This window comes from Netta rufina, assembly GCF_964035555.1.
Source record: "Netta rufina genome assembly, chromosome: 3".
Taxonomy (NCBI): Eukaryota; Metazoa; Chordata; class Aves; order Anseriformes; family Anatidae; genus Netta; species Netta rufina.
Window position 1 is genome coordinate 105,469,537 of NC_140125.1, and position 18,707 is coordinate 105,488,243.

The 18,707-nt window shown below is 45.8% G+C and overlaps 1 protein-coding gene across 1 annotated transcript in view; it reads left to right on the forward strand.

The window, feature by feature from the left end:
* Positions 1–781: 781 nt before the first annotated feature.
* Positions 782–18,707, forward strand: part of ASAP2 (ArfGAP with SH3 domain, ankyrin repeat and PH domain 2) — a gene marked incomplete at its 5' end in the record, with an annotated part of 82,117 nt that continues 64,191 nt past the window's right edge. Inside the window, one exon of the mRNA XM_084283694.1 lies at positions 782–907. Coding sequence (XP_084139820.1) covers positions 782–907 — 126 coding nt within the window. The remainder of the gene's footprint in view (positions 908–18,707) is intronic.

Genomic DNA, 18,707 nt, shown 5'->3' on the forward strand with positions numbered 1-18,707 from the left:
AAATCTTAAGAGAAATCACTTTCTGCTGTGGAAAGGCGGAGGATGAGGAGAAGGATGAGGAGAAGAAAGGAGGATAAGGAGGAGGAGGAGGAGAAGGGAGAGGGGAATGAGGAGGATGGTGAGGAGGATGATGAGGAGGAGGATGAGGAGGACATCCCTGCTACCTGCCGGCCGCCACACAGGGACAACGCGGCCACCTGAGGCGCTCCACCCTTGCAGCAGGTAGCACCCCACCCTCCCCAGCCTTGTGCTCGCTGTTGTTAAACCCATTTTTTACTCGCACGGCCGGTGCCCGCCGTGGCAGTGTGTGTGTGTGTGTGGTGTGTGAGGGGGGGGGGGTGAAGGCGAGGCGGGCTGGGCAGGGGGCCGCCATCTTCTGAGGGCGGGCGGGCGGCGGGGGGCGAGGGGCGCCCTGTGCGCGTGTGTCGGTGTGTGAGGGAGGAGGAGGAGGAGGAGGGAGGGGAGGAAGGCGGGGTGAGGAGCCAGCTCCCCGCCGCCGCCACCACCGTTGGGCGTGTGCCCAGCTCCCGGTGCTGCGTGCCCGGGCGGGGAGGAGGAAGAGGAGGAGGAGGAGGAGGAGGAGTGTGGGTGCGGGGAATTTCCTTGTGTGGCGGCGGAGGAACAACGGCCGGGAGGGCGCTGCCGCCGCCGGTTGCCGAGCGATGTGAGGGGGGGGGAGCCCCCCATCGGCCCTCCCTTCCCCCCCCCGCACCCCGGAGCCGCCCGCTTTCCCCCCCCCATCTTCCCCTCCCCTCTGCCCTCCCCTCATCCCCGCCCCGCCATGCCGGACCAGATCTCCGTGTCGGAATTCGTGTCCGAGACCAATGAGGATTACAAGTCGCCCACCGCCTCCAACTTCACCACCCGGATGGCCCAGTGCAGGAACACGGTGGCGGCCATCGAGGAGGTGAGCCCGGGGAGGAGGGCAGGGAAGGGAAGGAGGAAAGGGGAAAGGGAGAAGGGGAAGGGGAAGGAAAAGGAAGGGAAGAGGGGCGCAGCCCCCTCGGCCTGGCCGCGGCCCCGCCCGGCCCCGAGCAGCGCCCTCGGCCGCCGCCGTGAGGAAACGGGGCTCGGCCGCCCGGGCACGGGGAAGAAAGGGAAGGGGGAAGGGACGAGGCGCTGCCCCCCCCTCGGCCCCCCCAGCCATTTTTGGGGGGGACTCGGGCTGGCACAGGTGGGGTTGGATCCTCCTCCCAGCCCCGATTTACCCCCCCGAGGCGTGTGTGCTGAGGTGAGCTGCCCTCAGGAGCCCTGCAGCCGCCCCAAAAGCTGCCCCCCGGGGGGCTGAGCCCCTTCGTTTTGTCTCCCCACAGCCAGCCGGGCTTGCTGCAGAGCTGTTCGCCTTCCCTGCAAGGCAGCCGAAGCTGCTGGGGAGAGGAGGGCGGCTGCCAGCAGAGACGGAGCCCTTTTTCCCTGCCGTTTCCCACCAGCCGGAGAGCTGGGACAGGTCTGAACACAGTTGGAGCGCATTCCTCGTCCCAGCCCCGTGCACACAATGAAAGGAGCCTCTCTGCAGCCTGCCTCCTCCAGCAGCTTCCCTGAAGAAACTTGTGGGAGGGGAGAGTTGTGATGTGGATTCATTTGCCCCGTCTACCTGTTACATCAGTTCTGGCGGTGTGTGTGTGAGCGGAGCTGGTTTGTTTTTGCGCTAAGCGTGGCTTTGGGAAAGAGCCTCTTCAGCGAAAGAGCCCTGTCAGTAGTTAGTGGCCCTTCTTACAAAAGAGCTGCCACTAGCAATGGATTATTAAGCGAACAAAACCCAGGTTAGGTGTTTAAACACCCTTTTCAAGATTTTCCTGTTTTGCCAGTTCCCAAAACCACTAAAGCAAGGAGCTGAATTCAAAATAATCTGCACAGAAGGAATTACTGTTTTGTTCCTGAGGTAATTTTCTTCCATGCAAGCTTGCACTTAAGTGCCTGGCTTTAATTATACCTTATTAGCCTGATAGTCTTAAGATCAACAGTTTTGTATCCAGGATTCTGTGAAAGGTGACTTAAAGAATATCGATAATAGTGAACCACTGAAGTTGTAAGGTGCAGCTGCCTAAAAACTGATTGACACAAAATAGAAGTTAGTGTAAGCATTGGGATCAAAAGCAGCTAGGTTGAGATTTTTTTTTTTTACAGCTATCTCAAAAATTGGTCTGTGTCTTAGCCTCAGTTTCTCAAGCTCTATGTCTGTGAGAATGTCACATCATTTCTCAGGAGAAAAATTCAGGAAAGTTTTTGTTTTTCGTGGCTGTTTTCTCTTTCATGTTAATTTACACAAAATGTACGTAGGATATGGAATCTGTAACTTACGTTGTGCATCTTAAGGTCTTTTAAAAATTCAACGAGTTGCATCTTGAATTTTTTTTTTAATGTTAGGAGAATGATACGCGTTGAAAAGTTTGCTCCAGTGGATTCCTTTCTTATTTAATCTGTATGCTTGGCATTCTTCTTGTATCAGGTCGCTGATACACCGCTCTTGGATTTGTAAAGAAACTCAGGATGTTGAGTGTTAGTTTGTATCGCTGCATATTTCAGATATTAGACACTTGAAAAATTAGCTTTTTTTGATACAGATGGTAATGAACGACCTAGTGTCTCACAGATCCAAGTAAAGTTTATAAGGCAGATGATGAGAAATTGCACTGGCTATGGCTTTCTTAATCTTATTGATCTATCTAGCGCTTTTGGCAAAATATCAGCAATTGCTGCCTGTTCATGCTGATGTCCTACAGCATGTCTTTAAGTGACTACTGATTTTTTATTTATTTATTTTGTACTTTGATGTGTCAAGAACAAAAAACAAATTTTCATGGTTTCACACCTGTGAAATCTGCAGATGCAACACTACTTCGGTTTGGTAATACTCAGGTCCTTCAACGTAATGTGCCTGGTTTTTCAGGTTAAATGTGATCCTTTGATAAAAATGTTGATATATATTGTGTAACAGAGAAGTCAGCACTCAGCATGTTTTTCTTCCAAAAGGCTAGGCAAGAATTGGTTTATGAGGTTGTGAACAAAGACTCAGTAAAGAAGGCATCTCAAAACGGGCAGGTAACACTGGGAACCCATCTGCATTTCCAGTGTCACAGGCACGGTGAAGCATCCGTTCCCAGTGTGCACTACTCTGCTGCAGCGTACGGTACGGTATGGAAAATGAGGAGGTTTGGCTCTGTATGATTTAGGGAATGTGTTACTCAACGTGGTTAATTGGTAAGTTGAAACCTGGCTGACTATTGGCTTTGTGTAGGGATTGATTTTACAAAGCCACTGTGAAAGAGGCGGTTTGTTAACTAGAGGCAGTTCAGTATCATGGAAAATAAAAACTTAATACTTAAATCAACAGAGTAAAAAGCTCGGAGTGGTAAATAGTACTGTTTAGTGGATGTCTTTATCTGCTTTTCCTAGGAGATCTGGTTCTGGACCGGACTGAGCCTGCACGGAGCTAGCTGGAGCCTCCCTCGTGCCCTGTGCCCCTCGCAGGCAGAGACGCGGGGAGGTAGCACAGGAGCTGGGGGCTGGTGTGACTTCGTAGCCTGAGCTCACCTCTGTGCAAACAAAGATATCTGCTTCCAGATCCTAATGGGAAGCCTCCTGCGCTTACCGCTAACACTGCTGGCTACCAGTTCTGTAACTCTGTCTTAGTTAATGAGCAGGTATCTAATAATGTCTTAAAAGTTCCGTTAATGAGGCCTGGCTTTCCGTGATGGAGTGGTAAAGGGCTTGTTAAGCGAGGAAATCGATGAGATGCTGGACGCTGGTGTGTGGATAATTTACCAGTTAGGTCTCTGTGGGCATTGGTGTTGCCTTAAATCAGCATTTCCTGAACTTGGATGAACTGACCTCTGTTGTTTGCCAAGTATGATTGATTTTTAATATCAGCTGGAAATACTTGGAGTCTCACTGTTTTCTGTAATTGTATAGACTAATTACAGACCGCTCATTACGGTCTTTGAGATCCCCAGAAGTGCACACGCTTGGAAACCGCTGCCTATTCAAGGAAGAGAATCCGATCCTTCGCTTTCGGGAGTGGAAAGGGATTAGGAAAGGCATGCTCCTGGGGCACGGGGTGATTTCCAAAGGCAAGGAATGGTGTCATTTCTGTATTGTTCTCAGACGACGATGTTGCTTAGCAAAACGATGGGGATCTCTTTAGCTCCCGCTGAAGCCAAGTTACCAGTGAGCGGTACGGCTCAGGCCTTACAGGTTACTGTTTAATCTTTGCGTGCATGATAATGACTAAGATTAAACAAGTTTTAATTGATACAGTCCAGAGCGTGGTCACATGGCCGGGGGGAGGGGTTGCTTGAAACCAGTAATCTCGTTTGACAAATGCAGCCTTTTCAGCTCCCTGCTTCTGGTCTCCCTTTATTACAGGATCTGAAACCGCATAGTGACCGTTCTTAAGCTGTGAATGCTTAAAATTTTGGTTTTAGTGCTGCTATTACTTGGAACATATACTTCTCTCTTTTATGTGCTCTACGTTAAATAAAATAGTCCCTAAACTGTAACGGAGCCTGCAAAATGGTCCTAATACCAGTGATTTCTAAAGATTTGGGGAAATTATTATTTTACAGAGTGATTTAATGAACAGTATCCAAGCGTGCCACTTTATTTTGAAGCATGGGTTAAGTCTTACCAGAAAAGACTGGAACCAAAACTCACAAAAATCTGAATTATTTATTTTACCTGTTTTTTTTTTTGGTGGTGAGGTGCTTCTGGATCAAGATTGAAGGGGCAGGGGGCTCTTGTTCAGGCTACCCTATAAATGGGGAGTTGTTTGATGTGCCCTGCCTGCTTAAACTTCACAGGAAGCACGTGAAGAGAGGAAAATGGAAACACTGACAGAAGTTTAATAGGTTAGTGGAACGTCTCCCCCAGCACAGCAGCGCTTTCTACCGTGCTGAATGTGTCGTAAGTAGGCAGGACAAATGTGTGGTGCAACGATGGAGAGCGTACAGGCAAAAGGAAGAGCGTGGTGGTAGGCAAAGATGGCCTCTGTTGGCTGCACGTAGATAAGTGTAATTGTTTGGGGTTTATTTAAAAGCCCCTGTCCAGGAATTTCCATAAAATCTGTGAAATTAATGATAACACCATGACTTGTAATTTCAGGTCTGTGTTTGCCGTTCTTCCCTAGGGCCTGTTCCATGACCATTGCACCTCAGTGTGTCTGTCGTTTAACAGTTACAACGAGTAGTTGTGTGGCTTTTTGTTTTTGTTTTGTTTTGTAATTTCAATTCCTGGGACTGCAGCATGTCATTTCAGTATCAGGTCCTCTCCTTCCTCACTGTCACTTACAACACAAATTTTTGTATCAGAAATGAAAACAACTTCATCCCCTGTAAGGTAATCCCACAGCTTTCAGCTGATTTAGAGAGGCGCAAGGGATTGACTCTTGTCGAATTCCTCTTGTATGTTAGAGTTTTTCTAATCCTCCCTGCTCCATTGTGGTTCTGCAAAGCTAACGAGGGCAAGAGGTAAAAACAGTTTGGAAGGATCAGTGAATGTGAGTCTGGATACACATAAGTGTTACCAAAAGTTGTACTTGCCCTGTTAGGTGGTTTTGGTTTGTTAGGGCTTCAGGACTGGGGTTCTGTCTTCTACTATGTTTTTGTTAGTGTCTTGCTTTGGAAATCTGCGTGATGATGTTTTTGTGGATTGAGAAGTAGTAGAAAATGTCATGCTGTATTGCATTTTGGAAAACTTACCGCTATTATCTGTGTACTTCCTTCTCTTAAAATATATCTGTGTACCCACTATAAGGTGGTGCTCCTTCTAGAACATACTTGCACGCTTTTCTTAGCTCATTACCAAATACAGTTCCATAAATACAGTGTTGTTTAAGACTTTTGTGTTTTCCACTTCTGCTTCCTTTCTGGAGTCATATTTGTTTGTCATTAGCATCCAGAGAAGTTTCTGGAAAAGTCATTATGGCACAAATGGCGTTACGATTTCAGAAGGAGTGTGGGAATTTGTTTCTTTTCTGAGAGGAAAATAGAAGATGGAAGTTGGGGAAATACAGGAACTGAGTTGTAGGTTTGCAGCTGGAGCTCTGCGCGTGTTATAAAACAGAGAGTCGCAGCCTTGAACGTCTGAGGTACAGAAAATGCAGTCAGATAAAACCATTTCAGGTCATGCTGTGCACCTTACCTTGGTGCATCCAGCAGGGAATCTGCTTCCTAATACCAAATGCCTTGTTCCTGGTAGGAGCATCAATGGAAAATACACACGTTCCCAAATTATTTTACTAACCGTGGCTTTTATCTTCTAACTTTTTCTCTAGTGCTGTTACATTTCTCAGAACCAGCTTCAGTGGATTGTCTTCATGCTGCTGATTAAAAGAGAGTAGACATGGAAAGAGGATAATTCTTTCTGCTTCCATTTAACCCACCGTAGGTTCCTCTCCGTACGTTCATGCTGTTCTCTCACGCCAGAATATCCAGCAGTGCTTGGTAAATGTGGGGCCTTCGTTTCATCGGGACAAGAGCCTGATTCCTGGGCCCCATTTTGAGTAGCTGCTTGGTCTCCTTCTCCCTCTGTCTTTCTTCAAGCTCTGCTGCTGAGCGTGTCAGCACTCTGTCCTGCCTCTCCTGGGGGGGCTCCCTGGGCTTGTCCCCCTTGGGTGGCTGGGTGCTGGAAGGGGCAAGGCAGCCCTGTCCATGGTCCTAGAGCTCAACAGGGCTTTGCACCCCTGAGGCCCTCCCTTAGGGATGAGCAAGTGGCCTCACTTGCTTTCTGTCCTCACTGGCTTCAGGTAAATGTTATGTTCTTGATGCTGCTGGAGAAGGGAGAACGTTCTCCCGTGGATAGGGAAAAAAGAAGAAAAGTGGAAAGTCAGGAGATACTCGCTGGGTGAAATCTTTCTGCGGGCTTTCCTGCTGTGGTAACGTCTTCCATCCCCAGTCCCCTTCCCATTCTGTTGAGTGACGTGTGTAGCTCAGGAGAGTTTGTAGGCTCTGTGAGAAATAAGCGTTGGTAACAAAACTACCAGGTAGGAAAACGTGAGGGTGTGATTCTGAAACAACAAGTGGGTGCTGATGGCTGGGGTAAGTGATCAGAGGAAAGGGGATCAGAAGTGACGAGGTGGTTGGTGCTGCCTGCTTGGGAGCATTAAAATCAAAACCCATCACCTTACATCTGCTGCAAAAGAGAGTGCTATTGCAAGTACTGAGAGGGATGCTTTGCGCAGAAGACTGCTTTTTAGCAGTATCAGGAACGGATGTGGCTGAGGAAGGCTGTATTTGTCAAGGCCAGAATTGTGTAACAATCAAAATCAAATGGTGAGAAGCTCTAAGCTGTGTAACAGAGGTACTGTGCAGGAGGAGCCTGCGTGGCTGGTGGTAGGTTTCATTTCAAGAAAACCTGTTGGCTATTATAATCTGATAAAGTGCGTGCTGGTGTTGCAGGCGTGGAGGAAGAGTGCAAGGGGGAAAAACACGAGCTGTGCTGCAGCTACATTATGGTCAGACATCTGTGGTGGCAGGCCGAGATGTTCATTTTTGCAGGAGGAAGCGTGGAGGAGCAGGGGAAGCTGCTGTGAGAGCCGCTGATTTAAAGGCAGCAATCAAATGGCTGCTGCGGATGAGACTGGAAACGAGCAAAGTGTTTTGTTGAATCATTAGGGGTTGATTCATTGTATATCAAAAGCCAAACAAAGCAATTAAAAACAAAAACAAAGCAAAATAAGCCAAAAAGTTGTGTTTAGGAGCAAGCCATTAAACTGAGAGCTGGCTAAGTCAGCAGAACTGAAGAGTTTATTTACTAAAGCACGAAAAATATTTAGGAAACGTCCCAGGAAAGGGGAAAACTATGGGGAAAAAAAACAACTATGGACTTGAAACACCTGGAGAAGAATGTCACAAACGAGCAGAGCCTGTCAGAAATGGGAAGAAAAAGGTCATCAGAGGAATGTAGCACTCTGAAAAGTGTGGGTAAGATTTGGAGAAGTCTGGTTTCTTTAGCTATAGCAGCAGGCGGTAAGGAAAACAAAACCATTCCCTCGGCACGTGGAGCTGAGAGGGGAGAAGGAAGGGATGTTACGTGGTTAGAACGTAGTAGCCGGGGTAATGCAGGTATTGCCAGGTCTCAGTGATTGCTCTGCCACGGTTTGGGAGCTCAGCGTGGGGGAGAAGATGGAATGGATAGTGGGAATAGAAATGCAAGTTGGCAAATCAGTGAACAAAACTCTGAGCTTGAAGCACTCGATTTGTTGGGGCTGGTTAACTTATTTTCAGGGATTCTGAAAGAATTAGGATGATGATGAGCAAACAGTCCTGACAAATCCTCTGAAAACTAGGATGATAACCTGTTGTAAGCACAGATGGATAAAAAGAAAGTCAGGATGGAAGTAAGAAGTATTTACAGCTAATAAAAATGATGGCAACAGGTACAGAAACGCAAACCATGGCTGTTAAATTGAGGAGAAATGTTCTTAAAGATTGTCAGTATCCCTGGGTGAGTGGCAGGCTAGCAAAGTAAGCAGCTCCTCTTCCAGCTTTTAGAAATGTTTGAAAAATACTGCAAAAAGGTCTTTTCAGCAACCGCCGTTGCCAGAAGACCGTGCTTTCATGTTTGCTTTCAGTTTTGAAGCTGTAGTCGGATGTGCAAGAACTTCACACAGGGAAAACTGGTGAATGAAGGGCTTGGGGAGTTTCTCAGGACGCTGTGGAAGAATGCAGCAGAGAGGGACAGCGGTGGCATGGGGAGGGCACCAGAGAGCTGACGTGATTGTTTAGGCCATGAATGGCTTCTGAAAAGATTCGGAAAGTGCTTTGAAGTCATGTCTGATCTTAAGCCCGTTTTTCTTTCTTTAATGCCTTGATTTTTGAGACTTGTTTAAACAGCGGTTCTGCTCCTCTGGGTCCGATGTGGTGGCTCCTCCTGCACTCCTTCACCAGTGCTGGCGGTTTCTTAGGAAAAACTGAGTCCCTGAGAACCATGCTGTAGGGGATGATTACAGCCAGGTTTCGTCTGAAGGTAAAATCCCTGCTTTAGTGCATTTTCTCCAAGGCTTTTTTTTTTTAAACCCATCTGGAAACTGTGGGTGAAGTTACGGGAGAAGCAGAAGTTTGCTGTTTGTAACTGTTTAGCTCATTGCAAGCTGATGATGGGGAAGTTTTTTGTTTTCCCCAGCCTTTTCCCCACGCTCTCACATTTGCTAGCGCTGAGCTCGAGCTCTTCTCTATTCAAAGTGCTCGCTGCGTGCAGCAGCTCTTGCTGGGATGTAAGCTGGAGGAGTTTTTGCTGTTAGCTAGTAGATTTTCCTGTGATTAAGACAACTACCAGCTTCTTTTGTTTGGACTAAATCCAGCCTTGTTGCGTGAAATTTCTGTCAATGTTGGTGTTGAGGGGAGGAGTAAACTTGGCTAGGAAGCAACGGAAGAAGGGACTGCAAGAAAATCAGAGGCGGAAGGTAGCTGGATTGTTTGTGAAGTAGCGTGAGGATGGGTCAAAAGGGAAGAGCAAGAAAAGGGAGTCAGGGTTAAAACCAAACTTGGAGAGAGGGAATCGTCCAGCAGCAAAAGCTCGGTGGTGGCGTATGTGGGGTGGAGGAGCGTTGGGGCTGCCCTCTGCCCCGTTATGAAGGGCAGAAGGACAGGTATCAGGAGTGTCAGCAAGCTCAGAGAAATGAGAACGACTGGAATCTGCAGGGGAAGGGAGAATGCAGTGGTGTTGATGCAGCAAGTAGGACACAAATGGCAGGGGGCTAACATGGAGAGGGTCGGCAGGGGGAAGGAGGCAGGCAGGGGAGATGGAGAAGGGGCAGGGATGGAGGGAAGTGGCTGCCTGGTGATACCACAGATTCATCCTACCCACAGTTAGGGAGAGTGGAAAGAGTTCTGAGCATCCACGTCCAGAAAGTGGAGAGGACTAAGTGTTACCCAGACTTCGTTAGCTGCTGTGGACGTCTCAAAGTTAATTGTATTTGGAAAGAGAAAATAATTTGCCTTACGGGGGAGAGTTTATTGATGGAGGAACTGAGATACGGTGCTGTAGCTGAACAGCGACGTTCTTTTAAGCAACACTGCTTTGCAGCCAGAAGCTTGGGTAGCACGATGTAGTGTTCATCCAGAGCAGCAGGCTTTGTTTTTGAGGGAGTAGGTGTTGGGCAGAATTTGAAAAATTTTCCTTTTTGTGAAACAGAGCTCGCAGATACAAAGATATTTACTATGAAAGTGACATTGCGCGGTGAAACTATTTCTTTGGAGCGCTGTTTTTTTTAAAAAAAAAAAAAAAAAAAAAAAAAAAGAGCTCTCCAAAGAAAAAAAGAGAAAAGTTAACGTGAAAGAACCTCTGCTGTGAATTCTGGCATCTCACTTCGTAACCCAAGGAAGAACAGAGAACCGAGAGGGGAAGCCGAAGCCCTGCTCCCTGTTGTCTCGGAGCAGCACGGAGCACAGAAGCACCTGCTGTTTGCGGACCCCTCGGCTGTCCCCGATTAAAGACGAGATTATCAATGGAGTTCTGGTCTGAAATCTATAATTCTGTCTGGGCATTATGCTAAGCATGCGTGCAGATACATCAAAACAGCTGAAGTGATTAGAGCTGAGCAAATGACTTTTACGTTCCTGGAAGCTTTGTTCTACATTTAGAGAGCGTATAGGAAGGGAGAGAAGGGGCGAAGTGACGTGGACATCCATGGGGATTATTTTCTCATGTTTTCTGGCTTATGTTCTTTGTTGCTGCAAGATTTCTTTCCTAGAATACGCAATTTTAAGGAAGTTTAGACTGTGTTTTAGGGAAGGCGAGTGAAAAACAAATGCATTTCCTAATCATTTTAAGCCCCTTCAATCAAACAGGATTACGGTTGGGCTCTAGCACGACGAGTGGAAATTTCCTTAGCCCATGCAAACGCAGAGCCCCTGTTTGGTTGTCACATGCAAAAAAGATGCAGCAGAGAGCCTTGCAAAGCACATGTTTCTAATCATTTGTTTGTTTTACAGCCCTGTAGGTGTATGTTACACAACAACACAACCAGGGACAGCAGAGTCCTCCCACACTTGGCTTCATGCAGGCTAGACACTAGCAGTGCTGAAGAGGGGAGCGCTCAAGCAGCAATGAATTAATAACTCCTTTGTGAGCTGCGTTTCGTTTGCTTTCATTTATTCTTTTGCTTAGTTTGTGCTTTTCTGTTGCTTAACTGCTCTGCTTGGCGGGCTTCTCGTGTAAGCCGTGTGGGTTTGGTGGTGGTGTGAGGTCGCGGAGTTTCAGGCACTTGTCTCGTGAGTTTCAGGCACCAGCCCAGTGGCTGTTTCCCATTTCTTTTAGGAACACAACAGAAGTGCTCCCAGGCACGGCCCTGCCTCTCTGCTCTGAATTACTGCGATTTTACATGCAGAAGTTGAGCTGGGTTTTGTCCTAGGCTCCAGCACAGCCCACTACCTATCTTCCCAGTGGTCAGCGGGGGAGGGAAGCTCCTAATCACTGCATTTCAGAGAGATTTGTGTGTACTTGAACTCCCTGATTATTTTGGCAGATGTCACCCTGTAGGGAAAGCTTTTATTTTTACATCAAATATGGTATAAATAGGTATTTTATGTCTACTGTGGATGCACTAATAACTGTGTGGCTTAAGATTCGCTTGTACTTGTGCCCTTCGTGACAGGAGTGCCCATACTGTTAATTGTGGCTGTATATAAAGCTGCTGAGACTCCAGCAGAACTTCAGGTCCTTGTTTACGAGGCTGTAATAGTGTCCTGAGAGCTCTTTACTTGGGCACCTGAAACAAATGGATGCATTCGTCCATTTAAAAACAAATTCCCTAAATGCAAATTAATAGGCTATTATTTTAGGGATTTTTGCAACAGGAACTCAAGCTCTTTCCAGATAGCTACAGCATGACGGCATCACCACAATGAAATGAATGCACTTTCTTTTTCCATTTAGCCCAAAGAGGAAGACATTGATGTTCCCAAATGTTTGATTGCCATAACTGGGCTAATCTTTTATTTGCATTAGCCGCTGGTAATTGTGCTGTCACGCAGTTCCTCTTCCACTGCAAAAAAAAATGTATTAATGCTGAGAAACCATGCAGAGATTTTCAAAGGCGATATATACACTGCGTTATCGGGGGGAGGGCTGCAAATCCCAGGCTGAAGTCCAGACCCTGCTAGAGAACAGAAATAATTTCGTAATGTTTCAGGAGAAAATTAGTTTTATCATTGGACACAGCTTTCATGTCAGAACTGGCAAGTGCAACTGTACAAAATGCATTAAAATGTAAAAGGAAGCAACTCATCAGTAAAGAAAACAAAACAGAGGTAATTAATATGCTGCCAGTATCCTAATTTTAACAGCTTGTGCAGTGTTTCCTAGGGAGATCTGGTACTGTCGAGGTGATTTGTCTTTGTCTCCTGAATCCCCTCTAGTAATCTGCCATTGTATCCTAAAAGTTGCAGGAATGTCGTAAATTGGACAAAGTTTGTGTGCCTTATATCCCCTTTCACCTCCTATATATATATATATATATGTCACATATACACAAGCCAAAGATGTTTGTAATGCAGATCTTGATTTATTTAGGCCTTCCAGTACCTACAGGGGGCCTACAGGAGAGCTGGGGAGGGACTTCAAGTCAGGGAGTGCAGTGATAGGACCAGGGGATGATGGCTTTAAACTAAAAGAGGGTAGGTTTAGATTAGATATAAGGAAAAAATATTTACTCAGAGGGTGGTGAGGCGCTGGCACAGGCTGCCCAGAGAAGCTGTGGATGCCCCATCCCTGGAGGTGCTTAAGGCCAGGCTGGATGGGGCTTTGGGCGACCTGGGCTGGTGGGAGGTGTCCCTGCCCATGGCAGGGGGGTGGAGTTAGATGATCTTTTAAGGCCCCTTCCAACCCAAACCATTCTGTAGTTCTCTTACTGTTGAAAAGTTCTCAAAAGTCTGCTGAGATAGAGCTTTGAATGTGCCGTGTTGCTGTAGGCTCTTTTCGTTGTTAATTTCCAGCCCTTAGAATTACTTGATAAATAATTTTTAGAGTCAAAGAAGCGCTGGATGGGGAGGGATGGGTCACGTCACAGCATCCAGTTTATCTGTGCACACACACCACAGAGGTTTCATTTTTAAGGTGGATTAAGTGCATCATACATAGGGAAATCTTACTATTTAGGTTTTGATTGTTTTGTAGGGATTGCAGCTGGCATCTCTGCCTGGTTTAAGCAGAGAGATTGAAAGACGACTGAAACTAATTCAGGCCACTGATAAGGGAACTCTGAGCACCTGGAAATTGTTTCATTTTATGATTACGCCCATCTACAACTCAGAAGTCTCTATTCAAAAAGCTCATCATATGCTGTATGAAAGGGCACTGCGTTCTGCAGAGATTAATTCTTGTTGGTTCTGATGCTGTATGAAAGGATTTAATCCTAGGGGAAAGAGCACTGAATTGAGAAATCTGCAAAGGGAACGATACAGAGCGAGGATCAGCCTCTCCCAGCAGCTGGGCTCTGTACCGTGAAGGGCTTTGGGGGCTGCAGACAGAAATGTGAACACAGAGCTGGGGCAGTGTCCCTGCAGGACGAGGACGGCAGTGTTTCACCTCTGGTAAAGGAGTGCTGAAGTTTACTGGGCTGTTCAACGCAGGAACTTTGTCTTCAGAAGTGTGATCCTTGGAAAAATGTTATTTTATTTTACATAATGATGCATCTTAGGTAGAGGAAGCATGCAGTATTAAATACGTGGGTATGGGTGTCAGCAATGGGCTAGTGCATCTTGAATATTAAACAAGAAATTAAAAAATGACTTTTATTTCCACATCCTTTCTTTCACTGTAAAGAATAAGTGCATCAGGTCTTCCTTTGCTTATGAGGTCTCTGAAATCTGCTTGCCTTGGCTTTGAAAGCAGATTGCTGCAATTTGGGTGGTAAGATTGTTAAAAGAGAAGGTAAATAGGGATTACATTTCTCACTACAACATAAAGCAGGGGGTGGATGTGTTCTGGAGAAACAGTTGGTGTAAGTAAGATGTCTCCATTCTTTTTGATTAGGCAGGAGGTAGAGTCTGAACCTCTCATTTGAGATTCCTGTTCATTGATACAAGCAGTTTTGTAGAGAAATCAGGTTTTTGGGGATCACTTCCTTGACTTTGTGCAATGATTTTATTTTTTCCTAAAACACAACATTGTGGTCAAGTGTGTTGGTGTATAGCAGTGTCAAATTTTCCCATCTTTTACCAGAGCTGGTTCCAACAGATTGCCTTTGCATTGGGCCCACCAGAACCACAAACCCAGGTGCTGTGGAAATCGTGTGTTAGTGGCAAGGGGCTTTGCAGGGCCAGTTCTGCAGCAAACCCCATCCCTTTTAATGCCTCACAGTCCCTGAAGGGAACAAAGGGAGCGGAGAGGAGTTTGGAGGGGTGACAGAATTTAGGACCCTTTTTACCACCTTTCATAAAAGAAAAGTGGATTGCAGCAGTGCGGAGAGTTGATTTCTTGCAGAAAACCAACAAACTGGGATAAAATAGGTGTGGGGCTCTGATCTTTTGAGTCAGAGAGGAGGAACTAGAGCAATACCAGATTACCTGCAAAGATGGGCCAGAAATGTCACGAGATTGCGCTTGCTGGTATGGCGTGAGCGTTCAACCCTGCTGCTGTTACTTCAGAGATCAGAGCAGTCCTGAAGCTCACTGACTGGCTCTGTTCTTCCTGCACCCTCTTCCTGCACTCTGGGAAAGCCGTTCCTATTGGGGTTCAGCATTCGCAGCAGCCTCTGGCATTATTATTTATCCTGAAATAGGGGAACGCGTGACACACAGAATGATTTATGGCTGTGGAGTAGCCCGATACTTCAATGCAAATTACCAAAACTGAGGGTGAGGTCAAATTTTGCTTTAAAGATATAACAGTTGATTGTTTAGATCGGTTCTAAAATGAATGTTACACTTCATTCGTATCTTTGTTAGTTATATGTATGATATGGGGAAAAAACACAAAGATTAATTAAAGAAAAAAAAAATCTTGAGACTGTACAAATTCAGGTCCAAATAACCCGAAATGTGAAGTAGTTAATTTTAGCCTTTCTAAAATGAAACTTCTGTGGGTGAGAAGAAAGGAATGTAGCAGAGACTTCCCACTGTTTGAAGTTTAAGAAGAAAAAAAAGAGCAGAGATGAAGGCCTCCTCCTTCCCCTTCCTCTCTCACGACTTCCCACCACACACGGCCGGCCAGGCACGCGAGCACTGGGACTGTGCTGCAAGAAGGCACAGAGTTGTCTTTTCTTGCCCATGTGTGGAGACTGAAAGCTTGGTTTCCTCTTTTCCTCTTGCAGTGTTTGCTGCTCGGGCACCTCTCAGGCTTTTCTTTTTATACTGGTCGCTGGAATCGAGGAGATTGCCTGGGGGAGGGATGGATGCGTGTCTCCCTTTGGTTGCTGCCCCAAATGTGCGTTTCTGGCCACTCCTGAGATAGGATACCAAGTTAAATGGACTGCAGGTCTGCCTCAGTGTGGTTAGTTCTCTGTTCCTCTACAGAAAAGCAATGTTTTTCTGAGCCAAATTTGTGTAAAGCACTGCTGTCAGGGCACTTAGGTAAGAAAAAGACCCAGACTTCGGTAAATTTGGCAGAAAAGGTGTTTGAACTCTTCTTCTAACTTCCAATTCTTCTTCCTAGCTTCAAAGTGGCCATCTAACCAGTAGAGCCCATGGGCTGGCCGTTTATGCTACTACTGCCATTGATTTCCCCATATCCCTTCTGTAAAAGTTGCCAAATTCTTCTTTAGGATGTGTAATTACTCAGTTTGTGCCCCCAGTTAAATAGGGTAAAAATAGAGCAGTTTGTTTTCCCCGCACTCAAAAAGAGCAAATAATACATTCATTTTTTTTTGTAGTCAGCCTGAAATTTATTAAATATATTTTCAGTTTGAACCACCCTCCCTTCCAGAAGAACGAACCCTGCCTATTGCACACAGCCACTTAGACAATGCAGATTTTTGGCCTGATGCGAGTTTTGAGGCTCTTTGGGGGAAGCAACAATGAAATGTTTGAGCGTTGTATTTCCCAATGGGCTGAAATCCTCCTAGGCAAGGTGAAATGAGCTCGAACAGATTTGTTACTGCTTTTATTTTAATTTATGGGGGCAGATAGTGGCTTACAAACTAGGATGCCGAGCAGCATTTCGGGACGTTTCACAAACCGAGGACTGCTTTCTTCCTAGGAAGATGGGTTTGGTTGTGACGAGCTGGCACGTTTCTTTGTTCCAACAGAAAGCTTTGAAGCTGCTAAAATGGAAATTGGCCCTTGGCAAGTGAAACTGGACTTGGTTCCTACCCGGGGAACAAAGCTTTGCTGCTGAGCAGTCAGTGCTACTTGAGTCCTTCTCTTTCTACCATAGTGCACAGTAGGATTTTAAAAGCAGTGCTTGTTTCTCTTTAGCTTGAAGGGAAAAAAAGCTGCTTCTGCAGTCATAATGGATGGGCTTCAGAAGTTCATCTGCTTCGTTTTGTCGTTTTGAAGTCTTCCGTCTGTGGCGCTCCAGATACCTGAAGCTTGTGTTACTGAACCCCTTGGGAAATCGCAGCAGCGACGTGGCCAAAGTGTGTTTGTGATGGGTGCCAGTGTGTTAATGTAACTAGCTAGGGGAAAAAATCCAACTAAAAAAAAACAAAACAAAACTTTTAGTGTGATTGTTGTCTGTGAGCACGTGTGGTGGTGGCTCAGAGGGATAAACTAATTGAAGATAGAGCAGGAAAAATGAGAAATTCCAGGTATTTCAACTGAAGCAAACACGTTATGTGATGTTTTTTCGCTGTGTAGCCACTGTAGATTGTAAGGTCAAGGACTTTATACACTAAATCACGTTTCTATGCCGTTTGAAGGGATTAGCTATGCATTTTGAAGGAAAATGCTGATACCAAGCTCATAATTAATTTCCTCGTGTTCATTTATTTTAATCTGATATGCCCCTTTATTTAAAAAACTTGAAATTTATGTCAAGAGAACAGGATCCACCCTAGTTGATCAGAGCGTATTTCTTCGGGGCTGCTCAGCAGCTGGGCTCTCAAACAAATCTTGTCTGTGATCTCGAGATGCTACAGCAACACCACCTAGATCCCGCTATAAAAAGAAGTGTACCTGAGGATGACGAGCGAGACGAGCATCAGAAGTCACATAAAAATAAATGAACAGAAGACCCAAACACTGCTCAGAAAAATACTGTGCTGGTAAGGGCGTGGTGGAGAAGGTCGCTTGGAGTTGGTTGCAGTTTGTGCCACACAGCAGCAGTTCTGCAGTAAGGTGTCTTCTTTTCTAACGTGCCCTATCTATGGCATTCATTCTCTTTTTTTTTTTTTTTTTTTTTTTTCATAAATCAAAGTTGTGCTTGCTATTTTTAACGAGAGGGAAGTCTGAGCGCTGATCAGGAGAAGCCGAGTGGGAGCATGAAAATAATTTATCTGGCCTCTTTGAATATATTGTGCTGGAATAAACAGATGCCAAAATAAACAGTCTTGCAACAAAAAGGTTTTTTTTTTTCCTGAGTCGAAACTGGAAACATTAAATGAGAGGAGAAAATGATCCCACCACATGAATTACACAGTTACTTTTCTTCTGGTTCAGAGGTTTACCAGGCATTGTAAAGGGGTAAGAGAAATGCTGGGACGTGCCCCATCAGAAGCCATCTTAAATTTCACTGCTCCGACTCTGTAGGGAAGTGCACAAAGCGAGTGATTGAGGGGAGGGGAGGTTTTGGCACACGTGTGTGCATTGCTGTGGGGTGTGCGAGTTTATGGAAGGGAAATACTGCCTTCACAATTGAAAATACAATGAGGCTGCAGCTCTATTTAACCTGATTTTTGTGATAAGATTTGGACAAAGGAAAGGATGAGAGAATACGAAGAGCGGTGCTAAAGACAAAGAGCTCACATTTTAAAATCTTAGGCTGCGAGGACTGCTTTGAATCACTGGTGGTGAATAGGGACAACGTACTTCATCTAAACAAAAAGCAAGGTACAGTTCCCTCCCCATTTTTGGGGCACTATAAGCATGTCTAAAATGCAGTATTAGAGATAGGAGGTGTTGCAGTACTTCATCCACCTGTCTGTAGGCAGTCAGAGCCCCTCTTAAATGCTGTACTCTTAAAAGCTTTAACAGAGGAGGGGAGGGCTAGAAGAAACTTTGTACAGTGCAGATCTGGCTCCTTACCACTGTGGAACCATCATAAAATCCTGTATAAATGTAGTCAGGTCCCTCTTAAAATGGCTTGGTATTTTTTTACCCTTTTTTCCCATTCAGAAGGTTTTCCAGGATTGGATTTGTTTCTCTCAATTTCCAGGTGCAGTTCCTTCACATACAGCTTTCACTTCAGCTGTTCTTACACTGAAGGGAGTTTTCAGCGTATTTCTGGGTGTTTATCCCTTTTTCTTCTTTGTTACCACCGCTAAGGAATTTAGGTAGGACCCTTTCAAGGCCTCAGGGACCAGGCTACAGTCACAGGGTGGCTGAAGAAGCACCAGGTAGGGGCACTCAGGACCATATTACCCTACAATATCCTCTTGGTCAGTCCCTAGGTAATAGCCTGACACCCCTTGGTAACTGGGGATCCTTTCAGGAAGGCAGCCTGCCTGCTCTTCCTACATTTTGTGCTTTTTTTATTTATAATCCCCATCATGCAGGGGATATGTGCTGCTTCCCTTTGGCTGGGGGCTTAATCTGGCTGACTTGACGTTTTCTATCGCTTATTCCCACTAAGCTAGTTACAAAACCAGGAGAAGTTCAAGAAAAACTTGATTC